A 21,265-nucleotide genomic window follows, 5' to 3' on the forward strand; every position below is an offset into this window, starting at 1 on the left:
ACGAACAGCTCGGATAAATCCCACTGATTCTCCCTTTAAGTTTAATAGTCTTTGAATTATATTAATATGACATTAGGTTAAGTTAGCTTTGCACAGAAATGGTCGGTGAAAATGTCTTTTTGATTTTGATTACATTTCAGAGCCTGTACTTTCTTACTTAGTGAGTAAAGAAGTTGAATCAATACTTCTACTTTTATCTGAGTCTTTTTCACACAAGTATCTGTGCATCTACTCGAGTAAAGAGTATGCATACTTTTGCAACCTCTGCTTTTGTGGCTCCAGATCGCTCTCCTGTAACACTGTTTGAAAAAAAAGAAGACAAAGAGAAAGCACCTTTTTAATTTATTTTATTTTTTATTCTTCCTTTTCAAAACCCTTCAAAAACAAAACATTACCCACGATGCAACTTAGCCACTGGGTGACATCTCTAGAGACTATATGTGACTATATGCAGCGTCACCTGAGGCCACAAAAGGCTTTATACTACTTTTTCACTTATGTGCAGTACTCCCCAAGACCTGTAACCACACTTTAATGTGTAAAAGTGGTGGAGTTACCCTTTAAGTAGTTTTTACGAAAAAGTCATCAGGAGAAAACAAACCTAAAACGTATTGTTAACTTCTGGCTTTTAATGCTCATGTCTGCTGTCAGGTTCTTCTGTTTGTCATCAGCCAGATATACTGTCAACCTATTAGAGAGGAGAGTATGTGTGGGGTCAGAGCCTCTGCAGGGGAACAGCAGTTGCCTCCGAAAATAGAGGCAAAGGTCTGCATGTGTCACCCAGAAAACAGTAGACTGTGGTGACACTGAGGGCAGAAGTGTTGAGTCAGGAAATGTGCTTGGTGTCCTGCGATGTAGACAACCTTAACAGCAAGCAAATCTCTATCTGCAATGCCTCCGTATGTTACAAGTTACATTGCAAGTCATCATGTTGGTTTAAAAGCAATGTTTCTGCAGAAAACAACAGATTGTGTGGGGTCCCCTCCCCTGTATAGCTTTTCTCTATCTCTCTGTGATACGGCTCAGTGGTGCAGACAAGGAAACAATATTAAATCATTATAGGAACAGCACAAAGTGTTTGTCATTTATGTTAATTTCACACTTAATCGAGAATAACCTTCTCACAATCATCCTGAACAAATGCTTCCAGATGGTGACTGAAAGCTAAATTGTACAGTTCCCTACCACAGCACGCCTGAAGTGCTACATGACTTTGGGTTGTTCTTATGATGGAGTGCTCCTCAGCCAATAGGAAACTGGAGGAAATAGTAATAATACACTAAATTTAGGGAATCAAAGCCTGAAATCTGAAGCCAGAGCACTCTTTTGTATGATGATTACTGAAATCCACTTTAGTTTGAAACCATAAATCACTTTCTCTGTTAAAAGGAGAGCACTTTGGTGCCCGATGAAAGGCTGGACTTCAATACTAAAGTAATCCAGTCCCAGCATCTATGAATAGTAGCCTGCTGTCTGTATTATTTACATTTATTATTACACCATCGTTCATGTTTCCATTTGCAGCAAATGAGTGCATTATTTATCTTCTTGCTTTAACAAGTAGAGAATCAAAGACTAAACAGAACGAGTAAGGAGGATAAATCAAAAGTCATATATCACATCAATCATGTAACCCTGGACTGCAGCAACACAGCGGTGCAGTATGCCAACTTTCACAGCACTCAGCTACATGCCCTAAAATGCCCTCATTAAATATTATAGAGGACTAATTAGTTTTATCTAAATGCTTCCTCTGGTTTCAAACCATAAAATAGAGTTACAATGTTATTATACTGTCCTAATTTAAACCTAATGAAGAGATTACTGTGGGGCTAATTTAGCTCTATGTTGTGAAAAGCTGTGGCACATTAAAAAACTAGAATGGCACTCAGTAGAGTGCAATCAAACCTGATCACCGTTAGGTTACCATATAGCAGCTGAAAAAGGGCTACCCTCTATGAAAACGTATTAGAAAATCTGCTACATCCAAATTTCTTTTAGGATCCCATAACTCATAGATACCAGCCACCTAAATACACCTGATTTTATTCCCTCAGAAATTAACAAAAATGCCCTATTTCACAATGTTAAAGAAAGGGAGATCCTGAATCCATCCCTCTATCTGGATCCACATAAAACATTAATGGGCAATATTCTAGGCCAGGACCCATCCTTCATCCCAGTTTTGTGGAAATCCTCTCAGTAGATTTGGTGTTATCTTGCTGACAAACCAACTAACCAATGGACACAGGTGAAAAGATGACCTCCTTGGCGGAGGGAATAATCAACCCAATCAGCAGAATAAATGTTTGCATTGTACATTTATGCAAACCATGGATATGTTGATACTTTATATTTCTTTATGTTGCAACTTAACGTTCCTCTGGGTTCAATTTTCTCTTTTATGTTATGGTTGGGTTAGGTTTAGCTGAAAAAAAAATTGTAAGGGTTTGAAAATCAGGATCAGATCATGTTTTGGCTTAAAACACCTGTTTAGCTTGCAGATGGAGATGTCCCAACTTCTCATTAAAAATAGCATTTTTTTTTTACATAAACACAACAGGAAATTGTCCCAAGGGTTATGCTTGACTGAATTAAAGGGGGCTGTTGGGCTTTGACAGCGGTATGAGAAAAAAGTTCCTCTTCAAATTAAAACACAGTGTTGAACATCAGTCACTAGCTTGGCAGCTTTCTTGCCTGTAACTCCACCACCCTCCTCTCAACCCCCTGATATGACAGTCAATTCATAAACATGTAATGTGAATATGATATGACAGGTTTTGTAGAAATGTCAATATACAACATAGGCCTATTACATGTACAAATGTGATCCTATCAGTGGTTTGGGAAGGTTAACTGCAATCATTGTATACTGGCAACTGGGCTGTAAATTACTTTTTTAGTCATGGTTGTTTTTCAGGATCAGTGTCTCTTCAGTTATCCCAACCAAGCAAGATGTGGGGGATGAGGATGGACATTTCATACAAGGTATTTATTCCTCAGAGAAGTAATAAAAGCCAAAAGCAAAGAGCCACTGACTCAACACCTATGACAAGATACTTCTCTGAATGTTAATAAGGTTGACAACAAAGAGTGTGGGTGTGAGGCAAGCACTGAGTAAATTAAAGAAAAAAGAGTCAGTGTTATGCCTATAGGCTCCAGTAGGCATTGAGATTACTGAATGGGCAACAGTACAAAGGCAACTTGTGATGAAAATCAAGAGGAAACATGGAAGCCTCACAGATACAGAGGCAGGGAGTGGGTGACTCATTCAAAGCCCATCAAAGAGACAGTACACTTTCGCTCTAATAAGCTGTTTGCAGTGGTCCAGCTGACATCCTCCTCTGAGCAGAGGATGCACACAAATGCAGTCTGCATATGAATTATTCAACAGGGAGGAAAATGATGCATCCAACTTCTATAAAAAGACTTTTAAGTATCAACATGAGGCTTTAAATGTTGTTTGTTTTGTTGTGCCTGCAGAAGTACCGGGACAGCTCTATAATTAATATATCACATAAGATACACGGTGACTTTTAATATAGGAGAAGAAAGGGGGAAATGTATGATTAAAAAAATAATAATGAGCAGGATCTCATTAAAAATACCACCGCTGTACAATCACACAAACCATTCTCTGTTCCCATCAGTCAGGTTTTTCCGGCTTCACAATCACACAACACGCCTTCATTTAATACAGCTTCTCACCCTGTTAATTACAGCACACGCTTGTATTACAGACATCACAGACAGGGCTGTAATTTACAAAGCTGGTGTAATAACATATTAGACAGCAAACTAAAGCATGAGAGGGCGAGAGTGCAGGAGAGAGGAAACTGTGCCGCTGACGAGTGCATCTATCACAGACGTGCATGTTTGACACGGTGCCAAAGGGGCATCCTACATGTATGATGATGAAAGAGTGGGGTGTCTCAGGAGAAGCCAATGGCCTCGTATAAACCAACATATAAATAATCCATGTGAAATCTGGCAAAGCTCATGTGGAAACTGACTGGGTGAAGTTCTGAGGCTTCCCCTGCATGGTTTATTTAATATACAATAGAGGCTCATGAATGGAGAGGCTGCAAGGTTCTCTCTATATTTAATAAGCCATGGAGGTGAACAAAACTAAAGATAAAGGTCCAAATTATACGAATGAAACAACTGGAAGAAACAGAGAGGAAAATAGGACTGTAGACAACAATATAGGATACAATAGACCAGTAAAAGCTATTTAAAAGATGATTTTGTGGCAGGATAATTGCATGTCTGAGTCACGCAGTACAGGATCAGGAGTTCAGGAGGATAGAGCGTTATGGACTTGCTCATAAAAGTGGAAGTAATCAATTAAACTTTAAGGTCACGTCAAAAAGAAAGACACATCCAGTGAAGTGGCATTAAAAAGAGGTATGGTCTTGTCTGTTTTCAGCCTTGTTGCAACATTTCAGCAGTGCAGCCATAATAATTCTTCATGATATAAGCAGGTTAACTGCAGCGTGGATGATGAAAGATTGCACAAAATATATTAGTATGCAGTAGAACTGAAGCTTGGTGCTACTAGGATTGCTTTTTATAAATCAATTTTAAATATCTGTTTACAGGTCTTGAGGAGTTCTCAGACTGTCTAACAGGATGCTGTGATCAACTTTGTCATAGGAAGCACTTAGCACAATAAGAACAAGGACTGAGCACATCTCCGTCACAATGTCTGCAATGAGCAAGGAGTTAAAAATCTGATATCTGCTGCATTACATTGTAAACTTTCCATCTTAAGTTCAACAATATTATAGGAGTGAGATGCTAAATGATTGGGATGCTCTTTCAATATGTTGAATGAGCAGTTTTGATTTGATTAAACATCAACTAATGCTTAGTATTTTGGTGTTTTTTGAACCTTGATGTAAAAGTGTCACCCATGTATTTATTTATATCAAAATGCTGCAAATTATTACGTTAAAATGATTTGATGCGCACCCAAAGACTTTTTTTTACTAGTTTCCATCATAGTGGTCTTAAATAATTTAGTTTTTACATTTAGTGTATTTTTGCAAGTCTGCCTTTCAGTCCTTACGTGCATTTAAAACAAAAAGTTGCTTGAAGACATAAAGCCAATCAATGACTCTGGCAGAGTACAAGGGGCCCCTATCCTGAATGGATAGATCATGTCAAGCCAGTCAACATCTCTCTGACCCAGGAGGCCCTCATGTCAACGGATTGGTAAAATTATTGATTGAACGGTTCAATCGATCATTTTGCTGCCACAGTACAAAATGATGTTAAAAAAGAAAAATAATTATGACCTCCATAAGACAGGTATTCCTGAGAGAGACAGAGAGCAGAAATCCAGATTCAAGTATTTGCAGAATTTACAAATCGGGGACAAATAAGTACATAAAGTTTTCCTGAACTCAACAACTCTCTAAACTCCGCGATTTTTAAATGGAGTTTTGGGAGTTTCTACCCAAGTGACTAAAGATTAAATTGAGGTCATTTTTTTTGTCAAGAAAAAAGGGAAAATGGTGAAATCAGTTCAAACAGCGTGTTCCTGTATTTCTGCTGCTTATGTTGGCAGGTAATAAAGAAAAGCACAGAGGTGCCTACACACTGTTATAGCAACATGCCAGGACAAATGAGGACAATGTTTTTATGTGTTGCAATGTGATATCACAAAGATGCAAATGAAGGCCAATTATAAAAGATTAATCTTGATTACAAATTGTAACCTCTCAAAGTTAATTTAATTCTTTATATCTCATCGCTGCCACTCACGTAAATCAATTATCCTCCTCAAGTAAATTTATGATCAGCCTAACATCAAAACAGCTACAAAAACAATTTGGGCTAATGGTGATTTGACCACATTCATTACAGACTAATTGCTTATCATATGAGATCTGATTAATGATGACACAACAGTGTATTCAAACTGCCTCACTCCAGGACATTGGTACGAGCCAATTAGTCGCTGCCTTGAGGCCCCTCTCCACTGCTCATCCTCCCGGTCTCTATGTGTTAGAGCCGATACTAAGATTTCCAATCCCACCAAGCCGAGCCCATCTGCTTTTTCTCTGCTAGTCGGACAGAAGGAACACAAACCTCATGAATTAAGAAAGATGTTGTGTTTTTTATAATGCTTTAGCGGAAGAATGAGATAATACAGTAAAACAATGCAAGTCTGTTGTCTCTGTGGGGCTTCTATTGTTTTAGATTCCAGGAGGATGAAGGAATATCGTCTTCCTACACCGAGCAGAGACCCTAACCTCATTCAGCTGTAAAAGTAAAGGTCCCGTTACATTTAATTATAGAAGAGGCTGCTGTGTGGAGGGACTGGCTGCCATAGCACACAAACCACTGAGTGCTTAGCATAGTAACAGACACAGAGGCACTCAACTGGAAGCATGAAGATATGAAGGGAAGGGAGGGAGAGATTTAGAGGTGAGAGGATGAAGGAGTGAGGATGGGAAAGGGAAAAGTATAGGGATGGAAAGATAAAGGGAAAAGGATGGAGAAATGGAGCTGCAAATGTGGCGAGAAAAATCCGGGATGGAGGCACTGAAGGATGAAGAGCTGCGAGGGTGGGGTGGGTAAAGCTCACTGGCAAAGGAGAATAATGATCTGTGTAATCATTTCATTTTAGGGACTGTCATACATGTTTCTATATCATTGAATGAAGTCTATATTACAGTATATACAGGACACTGTAAATTTACTCCTTGTTTTTCAGTAAATTGAGCCTCTCTTGCTTTCCTACCAAATAACACATTTACAGAAATCAGCTGATACAAAAAAAAAAAAATCCTGGCAGCATCTGCTGCTCAGGTGCAAGCTTATTCACTGTAGGCACGTGGCCATGAAATAAACTAAAACACCAGTTAGCCCTGCAGATGCACAGATGCACCACCGGAGATCACATGAAGCATTAAAAAAAAAGAGAGAAAACTAACACCGCAGGATGAACACCTCTCCGAGCACTTATCTTAACGGTGTGTTTCAAATCAAAACTACGTCATTTGATCACCAGCCACAAGAAATCAATATGGCCTGATAGCAGCGTTGGCACTGGGTATCATAGAGTTTAAAACAGGATATCAGAGAAATTCATCTAACGCTGAAATCGAACTGAAAGAGATATACTGTAACTCCAAAAAAAGACCAAAACTGAGCTGATAGCCTCTCTATTTCTAACCTCAGAACGAGATATCTCATTAATAAGCACAAAGAACCATCTCGAGTACCGGTACCTCATACAAATAGTCAGGAAATGAGATGGATCCAATTTCTAATGTCTACTCAGTCTAGATCATTCCTTTCAGCTCCTAATCTACACTTTTCCTGATGAGGTTTCATTTTCCACAACCAAAAATAATATGTTTTTTAATGATAATGTGATAGTCTTGCATTTTCAGTGAGTATGTAACTGTTGTATCCAAGGGCAACACTTTGTTCTGGAAAGTGTTGGTTGACATAAGGGCTCAGATAAAGAGACATTTTTGAGACAATCTTTAACATGTGCGACTTTAGGCAATGTAATGTTGGGATTATAAAAACTGCATAATGGCATATCAGAAAGGGCACAACCGAGGCTACTACAGAGCCGACTGTAAGAAAGCATCAGTAGGCTTTCTTCCCAAACATTTTTAATTAATTAATTAATTAAAATTAAAGCATTTAAAGAGGTCAGTGAGGGAACGCAAGTCCTGCAAGTCCCCGATGGAGAACTGAGAGAAAATGTCAATCTGTCATCAAATGTCACATTAATCTAAAAAACCTTGAACAGGAATGTTGATGTGCAATTAATCACTGAATGTCAAATGCTGTCAAACGGTGTGAAAAATGCAATCTATATAGAAAGTCGAAGGCATACATGCAGGATAACAATAATATCTTAGTTTTAAATAGCGCCTTTCAAGAGACCCAAAGACACCTTATATAGGGCAGGGGAAAGAAGGAAGGATCTGTCATGAAAGGTCACTAAGCTGTTATCAAAACAGACACTTGAGAAATAGTGTTTGACATAAAAAATCTCAGTATACTCCAATAAAAATTTGAATAACACACTAAAACGACAACAATTTGTTAAATGACGTCATACTACAGTATATAATTTCTTCTTCAAGTGTTATTATTCTTATATTTTTTATAAAATAGGCTCAAGTTCTCCAACGTATCTTCAATACAAAAACTGTGAATCTCCACATGTTGATTAGAGCTTTGTCAAGATGTGACTCATATGGAAAAACAGTTCTTACCCAACCCTAGCTTGAGGTGCGACTCAACACATTTCAGGACATCAGGATATTTGTATTTCGCTTAACTGCTTATTCTGAAACTCATCTCAATTTGTATTTTGTGTTTTGTGAATATTTCCGGTCCCCACAAATATTGCGACACATTTGCCTTTCACTGCATATAAATGCACACGCATATATGCACCCATATCCCTGACTAATTATGAGTAGTGCATAGGGCTGCACCACGATATGGTCAAAAAGTGATATTGCGATAATTCTGACCGATATTGTGATTGCGATATAATTCACAATTATTATGGATGATTATATTTTACATCACAATTTTCATTGTCATTGAAAAACTCTGCCAAACAAACATCAAAATGTTTTCATTACACCTGGAGAACAAGCTTTGAAGGCCAGGGAATATCTGCAGCACTTCGACATTTCATTAAAACACTGTTTTGTGACACATTTTACCTTATTATAGATAATATAATCATAAAATAATTGCAGTTCTTGTTCTAGTACTGTACATATATAGCCTATATCTCCTTTAAAACGCAAGGATATAGTAGCCTATATATATCTTTAAGAAAAAAAGAAGTAAATATATTCAATCCAAACTTAACAATCGTCGTGTAGCTTAACGCTGATGTCAGCGGTCCATTTGCAAGAAGTCTAATTTGATTTTTTCTTTAAAAATGGCGACTGTCATTTAAGCAAACTTTTTGATCTTACGGTCTGTTACAACGGGCGAAAGGGGCCATGAAAAGAGGAGACATATTGCCATGTAACAATGTATACATAATTTCAGCGACTTCACGCGTGTATTTATGAATAATTGTCAATATTAGCAGCACAACACGCGGTTTAATCGACACAAACGTCCGTGTAGCGAGACTGGCCGTACAACCGAGCTCAGCAGCAGCCACGCCAACGATTCCTACACGGGACAGCACGACTTAACTTCACCAAGACCAAGACGAAATATCTCCTCCATATCTCTATTCAGCTGCAACTATACTGCACAGCACTTAATACCCACCGCCCAATGTGGACATTTAATCAAACCCCGGGAACAGAGAGAGAACAGTACCTTTGCTGTTGTCTTCAGGCGGACGGCTGGATGTGAATGAGTTTGTGACGCTGGGTGGTGATGATGAATGGATGCTGCGCTGCCTAGCAACCAAACGACCAATTAAAAAAAGAAAAGAAAAAGGAGGACAATTTAAATGGGAAAACACTTAATGCCCACTTCTCTTTTTAATTAACTAAATTATTCTCAATGCTTGGCTTTAGTAATCAGTAACTTGCTTTGTATTAACCTGCCTATTATTACAGTAAAGGATAAGTTCACCCAAAAATAATAATTTAGTCATCATCTGCTCAACCCCGTTGGAAAGGCAGGTGAAGCTTTGTGGTCCACAAAACATTTCTGGAGCACTACAGCTAAACGGCATCCTCATTTGAGCTTAAGTTAAAAAGGACGAAACAAAAACAAAATGGCTCTTTCTATTCGTAATTCAAGTCTCCCGCAGAGCCGAGATCCCTAATTGACTTGAAAAGATGTTGTTTAACCCTTTTAAAAGTCCTTCACTGTAGCCGTGATGCATTAGATGCAAGTGTGCACGACCATGTGTCGAGGGTTTATATATTGTGTTTTAAAATCAATTTAGGATCACGGGGCTTCTGGAGACTCAGACTACACTGTACAAGCTGTATGGAGCCACTGTATTTATTTTTTCAGTTGTTTTTCTATTTCAGTTTTGTGAACTAGCAAACCTTGCTCGACTTTCCTCCGAACGGCTAAGGCTGAGTAGATAATGACCGAATTTTCTTTTTTGGGTGAACTTATCCTTTAGAATGTGATGTGTCCAGTATAAAAGGATTAAAAAGAGACCAACACAAAAATGTCAGGTTTTATTTATTTATTTGTTCTAATTGTGCAACTCGAGCTCAATGTTGTTATGTATTTCTGTATCACTTCGATTCAGGCAGCATCTACAGTGTCTGTCAGTCTTGTACCACTACATGCTCTCTGGATAGTACACAGATGCATAATACATTCATGGAAGAAGCTAAATCTACAGCACCCTCTAGTGAATTCACTGGGGAAGTGGGTCACAGTTTAGAACAAGAACGCTTTGCCCTGTGGAGGGAGTTGTGCGGCATCTTCTTCTCTAAAAGGAAACCCTGCTACATCAAGGATTCTTCAGACATTCTCAGGAGTTTGCCCAACCTGAAATATAAAATCCTAACAGTCACTGGGGGGGCGGGGAGCACAGCTCTCATCGTATGTGAGACATCTCCTCCAGGTAGGGTGTCTTCATGCAGCCTGTGCAAAGCTGGTCCATCCACAGAGGAGCCTCGTGCTGCAGAGGGGTGCGGCGGGGGTAGAAAGTGTACGACAGATCGTAATTCAAGAGACAGCTGAGGGAGGTCATGTAGATGTCTGAGAAACGACACAGATGTCTGGAGAAGTAGGTGGGGTTGTGACGCGTTCTGAAGATGCTGCCGAAGTGAGGGTTGAACAAGTTCTTTATCATTGCCCTGCAAAATAAAAGGTTAGGGTCTAAGTTAGAGTGTTTTTAATATGAATTCATATACTTTGTAGTGGAAGACGTATTCAGACCCTTTGCCTGAGTAAAGTAGAAATACTTCTCAGTGAGAAATACCATATTAGAAGTGAAGTCTTGCACTCAAAATTAAGTGATATGTCCTTTCATATCAAAATAATTATAAACTGATGCATTAATAAGTAAACAGCATATTAATAATTTACTTTAACTTATATACAGTTGGTCGGTTTAATTTACTGTATAATAGCATCATTTTATATGTTCCTTATAGGCTCTTAAAATCTTAATCTATAAAGTTAATTCTAACAATAGCTGCCAAGTAAATGTAGTGGAGCAGAGGTATCAAGTAGCATAAAAGTTAAATTTACTCAAAGTCCTCAGAAATACACTTAAGTCCTGTGCTTTAATAGATGTACCAGGGTTAATACATGATAAAGTGAGTGGTGTTAATGAAGATGGTGAAGACTGACATAAGATAACTGCACTCACCTGAGTTCTTCTCGCTCATTCTGCCATTCCTGAAAAACCTGTTTAGACATCGGGTCCCGATGTGTCTAGGATAATGAAGAAGATAAAATCATGAACTCAACACAAGGTTCACTGTAGGGTCAAAAAGTCTGAGATCTCTAGGAAATACATGACAGTCTTTGGTCTTCTCTGCATTTCAAGAGGTTCTTGCAGTGCACTTTGAGGTGTGTTTGGGGCCATGATGCTGTCACTTGACTTCAACCCCACTGAACATTCATGGGGGCACTTGAAGAAGTGAGAAAGCCAAGCATTCTGTGACATGACAAGAAGCTTTGCAAAACACTGTCAAATCATGCAGGGATATCATGAGTCAGCAGTCCATGCCGGCTCCAGTCTGTGCTGTCATTAAAGCAAATGGGGAACTTACCAAATACAAGGCAACCAGGGCTTGTAAACAGAAGTTAAATAGACTTAGGTAGCTTAGTGACGGGGCAGTTACTTTCATCCTGTTTTGTCATCACACCAGTCAAGAACCAATGATAAATGAGTGTTTAGCGAGTGAGTGAGTCAGATTATTTAGCAATTTGGGGTTTACCAAACATGAGTAACAGCTGGCTAGGAAATTCAAACATCTGTTACCTTTAACCCCTAGCGTACTTTGATAGAAGTCAGTTGTGACTTGTGTTTTTAATGTGCAAGTGTATTTGTTTGGTGAGAAAAAGCTCAATAAAATCCTGGGATTAACTTCTCACCTGCAGGCGCTCCATCAGGCCGGTTAAAGCCTGTAGCCAGGTGAGGTTCAGAGCATACCGGTCTGTGCACACCATTTTGGTTTCCTGCTCCAGCTCTGGAACTATGGCTGCCGTGCGCCAACCATGTCGCAACATCAGGTCCTGCCACAACAAGTGAAACTCCTTTAGTCAAACTCTAGGTTGTGCAATTATGAATCATGCAAGAACTTATCAAGGATTTGCATTAAGTAGAGAGCAGCAGTGGAAAACTACAGGGGAATTTAAATGAATATAAATAACGAAGGCAGGCCAGTCATACCACATATTTACTGATCCTTAAATCTATCTAAGCAGAAACAACTAAATATGCTCAGGAGGAACATGTTTCATCACCAGCTGTCTTTAGTTTCACCATTCTGGATGTCGTCATTTCATGAGTGAATCAGTGGCATGGTTTATAAAAAGCTTTTTTCGATTTCTTGCTTGAAATCTGCTTGAAAATTAAAAAAAAGGAAACTCCCTCGTCCCATAAGTCAAAATCAGACGATTTTAGAGAGAAGCCAGATAGCCCCCTAACTTCAAGCCTTTTTTTAAAATCTAATTTCAAAGAACATGCTGGTCCTCTGTATGGAGGACTGAAACTGCCACAATTAAAAGTATCAAATAAAAAAATAAATGGCTCAATAAAAAAGTAAATGCCATTAAACGCACCAAAAATAATACTTAAATAATGTGTTTTTTTATCTTATTTTGTCTAATATCTATTTTAATTCTATTTTAATTGATTTTATCTATCTATTTATTCTGTGTTAAAGGTCCTATTTGTGAGAAAAGTTTTTGAGTGTCACTCCCAAATCGTCAAATACTGATGCTTTGGGTTTCCTCAACTCGTCAAATACTGTTGCATAGGGATGCTGGTCCACCCGTCCTACAATCCAAAAAGTGTCAATATTTCACGAGTTGGGAATGAGACTCAAAAATCAATTTACAAATAGGACCTTAAAATGCTGATCTAATGCAAGTCTCCACCTCATGTAATGCACAATGCAAATAAAATGCACTCCTTGCTTGTTGTGTGTCTAATCAGAGAGTACTTTAAACTAATACATATTTGTATTATATGTTTTTGGCTACATGTTCGAATACCTTCTACACAATAATCCATGCCATTAATTCAACATTTTTTAAACAATATCAGGCAGCAGGGTAGCACCATCTGGTGTTTAAAATTTCCCATGCAGAGCCCCCTCCTGCCCCTCCTAAATACCACATGGTGAGTTTTGAGAATTATCTGTTTGTATGTGTTTGAGAGGGCCTGGACCATACGCCATGTGTAATGGCAAATTTGGCTATCACTGTTTTTAAAATCAAATTAATGTCATATAAGCAATCCTGAAAAAAAATGACATTTCTTGAAAATGTACAATATTAAAAATATTAATCACAATGACAACAGTCAGTCAGACACTTACAGCCAAGTCACTATAAAGATGATCTCCGAAGTAAAGAACCTTTGAACCTCGCCAGCCTGTCAGTCTGAGAAAGTCAAACAGGTTTCCCTGAAACACAAAAGAAAACCACAAACCACAGGTTATCCTCTTGACTCACAGGACGCAACACGAACAAACATGTAAAAAATGTAACCCGTAGCAGCTTCACACAGCTATTAAATAGAGAGAAATAGGTCTAAGCTCAAACATCAGGCAATGTTTAGCTTTTAGAGGAGTCAGACAGTAGCCTAAAGTAATACAGACCTGTTTGTAGATCTGTCCTTTGTCTAAACTGTTGATCTTTTCCCACCGAAGATCTCCATTATCATCCAACCGTCTGAAAGGTCTGTAAGAGTGACAATATTAAGAACATTTCTAAGATCGCTGTCCAAAACAAGAAACTGAAGTGAATATATAAGGTGTATCAATGTCCTATGAACATGTCTGAATCACATTATCTGATTCTGTTCACCACTTCCTCCAAAACATTTACTCACTTGATACAGTCAGTGAAGAAGTGAGGTTTGTCTGCCTGCACAATGACAACATCAAAGAAGTCTCTCCAGTTTTTTCCTACCATGTGTTTCATCCCTTTATCCCTGCGCACAGGAAAAAAAACATACCAGATTGCAACAGAACAGTTTATTATGAGTCAGAGTGGACTCACGAAGACATGTGCCACAGAAAGCTGACACTTACACAAAGCTAAAGGGACTGTTGGTGATGAGAAAGAGCTTCTTTCCATGACTGACCAGTCGATGCAAAACAGCATCCGTCTCTTCTCCTCTCAGAATGTATTTATCTATGAAGAGAATCAGGACAGAATGTTATTTCGTGTGAGACAATGTATTTGTTTGATGCAAAAAGAAGAAAGTGATTTCTTACCAAGATCTTCCATGACCCATTTGTACATGTAGCCCTTGAGGTGAACCATGCCAATTGCTTCCTGAGGATTAAATAAGTGTTACATAAAGCGGCCGATCTGTGTTATTTAACAATTTCATGGCACTTTGTCTGATCTAGCATGAGTATTTTCTGCGAAGATCTACAAACTACAAAAAGAAATGGTCCATTTTATGAAAATGCTTAAGAAGCTTATAGTTTGGATGTTATCAAAACAGATGTAATGGTGAAATAGCAGACACATTGATCTTTGTTCTACCCATCAGAGTCCATTGCAAACTTTTTCTGAGCTCAGCAGATTCCTGAGCGTCCAGCTGAAAAATCACAGTGCGTAAAAAAAAGTCTGATACAATAGATCAGTATACTTCTCAGTGTGAGCTACAGGGTGAGGGAGGCCACAGCTCAAAAACAGGGTGTAACATTTAATACCGTGAGAGTCCAGGGAAATACTCACCGAGACGTCCCTGAACAGGTGAACTGGATCGTACGGAATTTCATTTGTGATGAAAAAATCATTTGCTACAGCCAAGAGAGTCATCTCTGGGATGGAGAAGATGTCCATGAACTGCTTCACCTTTGGTCCCTGCGATAGAAAATATATTTTAACGTTTGATATTTTGCATGATTACGAGGGATTGCAGTTAATGTTTGTGAACTTGTGCTATTAACATTATTCTACCTGTGGAATTTAGATGACTTCCTAATCCCATTTAAAAACCATTACTCACTAAGAGGCTACCATGAAAACAGAGCCAAGTCTCCAAATGAGATTGGAACCACACCAAAACTAATTTGGACGACTGTTTCAAGGAGAATAACAAGACTTGGAGGCATACTTCCTGCAGCAGGAAAGCACTTCAATGATCTGATGGACCGAAAATTGTTTGAGCCTGGTTCAAAACATCAGAGTCCAAATTGCTCCTAATTAGCATCAGGTCAGATTAGCGTTTGTGACTGTCAGACTCTATAGAGATTTCAGCTTTTCCTGACGGATGGAGTGCAGCTTATAAAACGCCCTGACAAAAACAAATTATTTTGTTGGACACAGAGTTCTTCTGGCCAGCTTTTTAGGGACTGGAACACTACCTTCCTGCTGCTTCATGTCGACAATAGAACAAATGCGATTACAAGGTTCAACATCGGTACTTATGTAATAGTAAAGCCACGAATAAGCAAAGCCAGACACTTGAAATATCTCTGGACAGGCACAGATTTAATCCTGAATTACATCCCTGTTTGAGAGAGACCAGAGGGGATTATGACAGATGTGTCGAGCACACAAAGTTAAGAAGAGCTTTCCCATCTGTGCCAAACCAAACATGTTTCACAGACAAGAAACATTCAGAAAATATCAGAATGCAAAGTGAAATAACTGTAAAGAATGTCAGGCAGCACTCTGTACCCAGCTGTTAAAAATGGCTACAAATATTCCCAGTCCATCTGAGCTGAATACCCTGATATAGACTATCGTGTTGTATATTCATACCACTGTACACTATTAGAACCTCACCTTTCCATAGAAGCCACTGTCTTGCTGCAGGGGGATATGGTAAGTTCCCCCAAAAAGCTGAAGGATCTCCTCGTCTGATACTGGGCTCAGTCCCCTGGAGACATGAAATATAAATTAATGCACAACATCTTCAAAACCCGTACAGCATCATCAAACAATACAAACAGATTATTTAATCTTCAGTGGCAGTGATGTAGATAAAGAAACTTTATGGATCAATATCAGGACCCCCCTCACTTTGGTTTCAAAATCCTCATTATTTTTGAGATCTCAAGGTTGGCGAGTATGTTTATACCCACAGCAATCAATCTATATTGTCAACTTTGTTTATTTGACCAGCTGTTCATATTAACTCTGATTGTATGTTTTGATCATGATTAATAAATTCTTGCCAACTGACGCCAGGAGACAACAAACAAACCTCTTACCGATACACTGTTCCTGACTGAATGTAATGGAAGGCATCTATCTTCATCAGAAGCCCCTACAGTGCGAGAAAAGAGTTTCACTTGTATTTGTCTGTCCAGGAAAATGTAAACATTGATCTTTCTCCAATAGCACATTTTAGTTTGACAAGTATTACCTTTTGGATGTCATAGTGAAGACCTCGAGCGGCAAAGTTGGGGATGTAATCATATTTGCGGATGCCTTCAGGGTACTGTCGAGCAGGAGCACAGAATGGATAAATTAACCAGGAAAGCAGTTTTAATGTCCGTACAATTAACGCAGCTACTGTAAACACACCTTAAAGTGTTCAATAAGGAAATCTCTTGCTGTATTGTAGATCATCGTGTCGAGCGCATTTGAGTACAGAGCCAGCGTGTAGTCATAGTCGAAGCCGTAGATGTCCACTTCAGCCAGGTTGACCTCGTTGTTGGCGAAGATGGTGGAGGAGTTGAGGAGGTTACAAGCACCAGGTGGAATCAGGTCTGAGAACAGATAGGAAACTCTCATTTAAGCAAAACAAGACAAATGCAGACCAAATCAGACAGACAGCTATAATAAAGCATGATAAGGGAACAAAACACAAGTCACGTTCATATTTGAGGGAGGGTAGGATTAGGTCATTCATAATGTGCAACTCATATTTTACGTAAAAAGAAAAGCTGTCATGTTCTCTTTTATTACGAAACCTGCTGATTATGCACTTGCAGGCAGGAAAGAAGTAATTCCAGTGCTGTTTTCAATCTAGCGAAGCTGGCAAGCTCATCTGAGGTTGCGTAATGGAAAATATCAACTGCCTCGCCACTGGACTGAAGTCAAATCCAAAAGAACATTTTAAACAACTCTCAAAAAGTCAGAGTACTTAAAAGGAATGGGGAGCAAAACATTCTGTACCTCTTGTGTTTGTTTTCATTATCACATGCAGCTAACACATGGGCACAGATTAAACAGTTTACAATTTACCAGGGCCTCTAATACCCTGGCTGGAATATGAGCATAGAGCTGTGTCATCATCAGTCTACAGTGTAGGAAAAAATGGGTCACAGCTTTCTGTCCTGGGACAGTCCAATCAGGGCCGCAGCTGGGCATAAAATATGCATGTACCAACCCTGACGATGGTTTTCCTGAAGCTACTCTATACCTGGAAATGCCTTTATTTCCATGCTGCTGAGTCACATTTCCATGTTAGATCTGTGAAATTACAAGCTTTAACAGTGCAAAAAGTGATTCTGGAAAAAGATTGTTGACCGTTGAGGCTCATTCCCTAGTTGTGAAATACAAACAGTTATACAAAGAGTATTTGATGAGCCCCTGACCCAGACCATCTGTATTTGATGACCTGGAAATGAGACTAAACAATAAACTGTCTTTCTCCAGGATCACTTATAGAACGTTTAATTGAATCCCATTACGTTAAGAATTCATGCTTTGCTGCTGCTGCATCTGGGTCCGTGTATTATTTATTTATTTATTATTACAAAATCGTTATATGTGAATGTAACAGAATAAATGTAGATGTATTACACAGTAAAAAAAAGCCATGTATCCAGTGGTGGTCTGCAACTAAGTACATTTATGCCAGGACTCAACTCATAATACAACTTTTAGGTACTTTTAACTCTACTGGAGTATTTCCATTCAATGCTTTCTACTACACCAGATTTCAGAGGCAAATATTATACTTGTTAGTTCTAGCGCTGTAAGTAATTGCATCACTATTGCTTATACTTAGCTATATGATGATGATTAAAGGGCTTATTCTATGCACTTTTTTTCCTGTTATCTATATTATAATGTCTAATTTCCCATTTGATCTAGCTGTGGTGGCAATGATCTTACTGTGGTGGTCCACCACTCCTGAATGAATTTAGAGGAAACACTGCACTAGTATAGGTTAGGTTTTTTACACACACACACACAACATATGATCATTAATTAATGATGATGCATTGTTAATAAATCAATCCAAGTAGTTAAAATCCAGCTCCATCATAACAAGTTGTGTGCATGTCAATGCATCAGTGATAATAATCCTACTGTACATCTGAATAGCACTGTAGGAGAACATTATACTCTGTGATGAGTACTTGTACTTTTACTTTTAGTAACTTGTGCGTATATGTTGCTTAGAAGTATTACTTATACAGATTTTTTACTTGTTACTGATATCTAAATATGAATGGTTATATAAGGACAAAGCACAAAATATACGGACGGAATAACAACTTTCAAGATCTCAGTATTTGGATAGTGGTTTTGCAATATTATATGTCTGAAATAACTTCTAAAAAGTCAGAAGCGAAAGATCTTGTTTGACTAATAATTGTTATGCCTAAACAAACAAAGCCTGTTTTCATGACTAAATAAACTGACTGAACAAACTGACCTAGAAGTACAACACAATTTCATGCAGTTTTTCTTTGTTTATATGTGGCGGACCCTGCCACCTTTCTAGCTTCAAACAGTGTTCTGGAGATTAATTACTCTCATTAATATTGTAAATATTATAATCCTGCTTCTGGATTTCTTCTCAAAAACAAACATAGCAAACATAATCAATTTAACTTCGTGTTGTCATACAATTTAATCACACTTTTAATTGTCAAATTCCTGTATTTTTCATGCTACAGCATTTCTCCTTTGTTCATCATGTTTATTCATTTAGAGCTAGCATGTAGCCACACCAAGTCTAGCTAGCAGTTGTGTCAAAATAACTAACTTCTCGACAAAGTGAGAAGTGGTCTGTCTTGCCCTACATAACATTTTCTTTCCCATTACGAGTTCTTGCTGACTAAATAGTTGAAGTTACATTTGAAAAAGTAACTTATAAGTTCACGTTTTTGTTAGCTGGTGTACGTGTGTTTTTAGCTATAATAGAGGAACCACGGGGGAACACATGAACGCAACTTCTTTATGACTTGTTATTGACTTTTGTTTAAAACGACATGACGTTAAAGTTTATAAAACTTTGGCGTGGAGGAACTGTTAACTACAACCGACAGCATTATCTGTCGGTTTGGCACACCCGTTACTTGTACAGAGGATAAACACAATCCCCGGACGAACAAAATGTCTTCACTAACGGTTTAACACCGTTGATGCTGGGAACGTGCGGTCCTGGTGACGTGGATGGTTAATTATAACAACACGGAGGAGACAAATGAGTGCTTACCGTGGACTAGCTTTTTCGTGTCATTGTACCGAGCCCACAAGTATGACCTCTTGTCCACTGGAGCTGCTGTGGCGGAGGTGTACGATCGTCTCCTGACACCAGTGACACCCGGAGCACCCACGGGCTCCTTGGGTCGCTTCTTGTCCGCAGACGTGCATCTCTGAGCAGGCTCGCTGGAGGACCGCACGTCGTCACTGGGCCTGTCCGAGCTGGAATCACAACTTTTTGTTTTTTCGCGGCCCTGCTTTCCCTCTCCGGACAGCGTGCATGTGGTTGAAAGTCTGTTTACTTTAGGGGATCCCACGAGAGGGGGAGTCCTGTGTCCTGTTGTCCACAGAGCGCGGGTTAAAGCTGTGCCCACTGTCTTTAGAGACATGTTTAGGGCTGCGACGTGCACACCTCTAAAAACTGCTGCTGCAGCACTCCGCTACTTGCACATCAAAACATCCTGTACCCATGGCGTGAATGTGACCACGCCCCTTGGCCTAAAGGGGCGGGGCGGTAGTCCCTGCAGCCAATCACAACTGCACGACTGCATGATCATAGCACACCGCTTTTCACATGGGAGAGGAGGAATTTAATGTGTCCTGTATAAATCTACAATATTGAACTTAAACTTCAATGTATGCAAATTCATATTGGACAAACACAAGTCAACAATGACACAGGATTTGTATTGTTACATAATAATAATCCTAACTTTATTTAAATAGCACTTATCTAAACAAGGTTACAAATTTCTTCACATAAAATAAAGGTAAAAAATAAGCTTCACATAATACATGAGAATAAAACAAATTGAAGAACATTGGATAGTTAAGAACGTTGGCTTTGCTGCACAGAGCAATGATTTTAAGTCTGATTTGTATAATTTTTTGTAATAATTGATTAAAATACCAATATTGATGGCTCAAGAGTCAGTAATTGTTCAAAATACCTATTGTTTTATCATAAAATATGAAAAAAAAAATCTAAAAAAATGGAATGTTTCCATAGACTGACCCAGGTAGCGTCTTTTCTCATTGAAAATCTGGAGTAACCATGAATACAAGCTAGCCAGCACAGCTTCTGACAGTCCTATCTTTCTACACGGAGTTTGCCGTTGATAGTGATCAATAATCAGTAAAGTCAGCAGTCAACTCTGTTTGACTGTGTATGAGCAAAATGTTCTATTTAATTGCAGGAGGAGGAGCACTGCGTTGCATCTCTGTGTGCGTGATGTGATGCGCAGATCTCAGTCCACTGATCAGGCAGGCCATCATTCGGCTGACGAAGGGATGGGGTGTGGGTGTGTGAAACAATTAATCTTTAATGAGGAACATATTAGTTGCATAACCTGCAGCAATCCTCCAGCGTCAGGGCCCATCTTATTCCCGGCTGAAGCACAAACAACATTAAACAACCACCACTTCTGATAAAAGTCTATCCGATGTGGCACAAATGTTCGCAGACAAGTTAATGTTTAAAAATGTTATTCATGTTAAGTTTAGTCTTGTTCGTTGATTTTCTATCCTGAAAGTAGAGACGGGTGACCTGAAGAAACGCACTGTTACCTTGAGTAAACATTTGGATTGCTCTTGGTTTAACCATTGTTGGGAACATTTTGGATAATGTCAGTACACAACTCAACAAAATATATAATAAAAGGTGTAGTCGTTTTTAGACATTTTAATGCAGAATTGCTACATATTATATCTTTAATAGCTTGTGAGGCATTCACAAGTCTGAGACGGT

At 38.8% G+C, this 21,265-nt stretch overlaps 2 protein-coding genes across 2 annotated transcripts in view; both read right to left on the reverse strand.

The window, feature by feature from the left end:
- Nucleotides 1–9,391, reverse strand: part of LOC311264956 (rap1 GTPase-activating protein 1-like) — a 64,358-nt gene extending 54,967 nt beyond the window's left edge. The window contains exon 1 of the mRNA XM_084366197.1: nt 9,331–9,391. The gene's annotated coding sequence lies outside the window, so the exon portion shown is untranslated. The remainder of the gene's footprint in view (nt 1–9,330) is intronic.
- Nucleotides 9,392–10,147: 756 nt separating this feature from the next.
- On the reverse strand, nt 10,148–19,970 carry nt5dc2 (5'-nucleotidase domain containing 2). The gene is made up of 14 exons (XM_084366747.1): nt 19,532–19,970; nt 16,660–16,844; nt 16,499–16,573; nt 16,344–16,399; nt 15,916–16,009; nt 14,860–14,988; nt 14,388–14,448; nt 14,202–14,304; nt 14,000–14,101; nt 13,767–13,848; nt 13,485–13,571; nt 12,034–12,174; nt 11,303–11,367; nt 10,148–10,784 (listed from the first exon to the last, which is right to left on the reverse strand). Exons 1-14 carry the CDS (start codon nt 19,905–19,907, stop codon nt 10,523–10,525), a joined length of 1,818 nt encoding a protein of 605 aa, XP_084222873.1. The 5' UTR covers nt 19,908–19,970; the 3' UTR covers nt 10,148–10,522.
- Nucleotides 19,971–21,265: the final 1,295 nt, after the last annotated feature.

The sequence above is a fragment of the Pagrus pagrus genome (assembly GCF_965226575.1).
Source record: "Pagrus pagrus genome assembly, chromosome: 11".
In the NCBI taxonomy this organism is placed as follows: Eukaryota; Metazoa; Chordata; class Actinopteri; order Spariformes; family Sparidae; genus Pagrus; species Pagrus pagrus.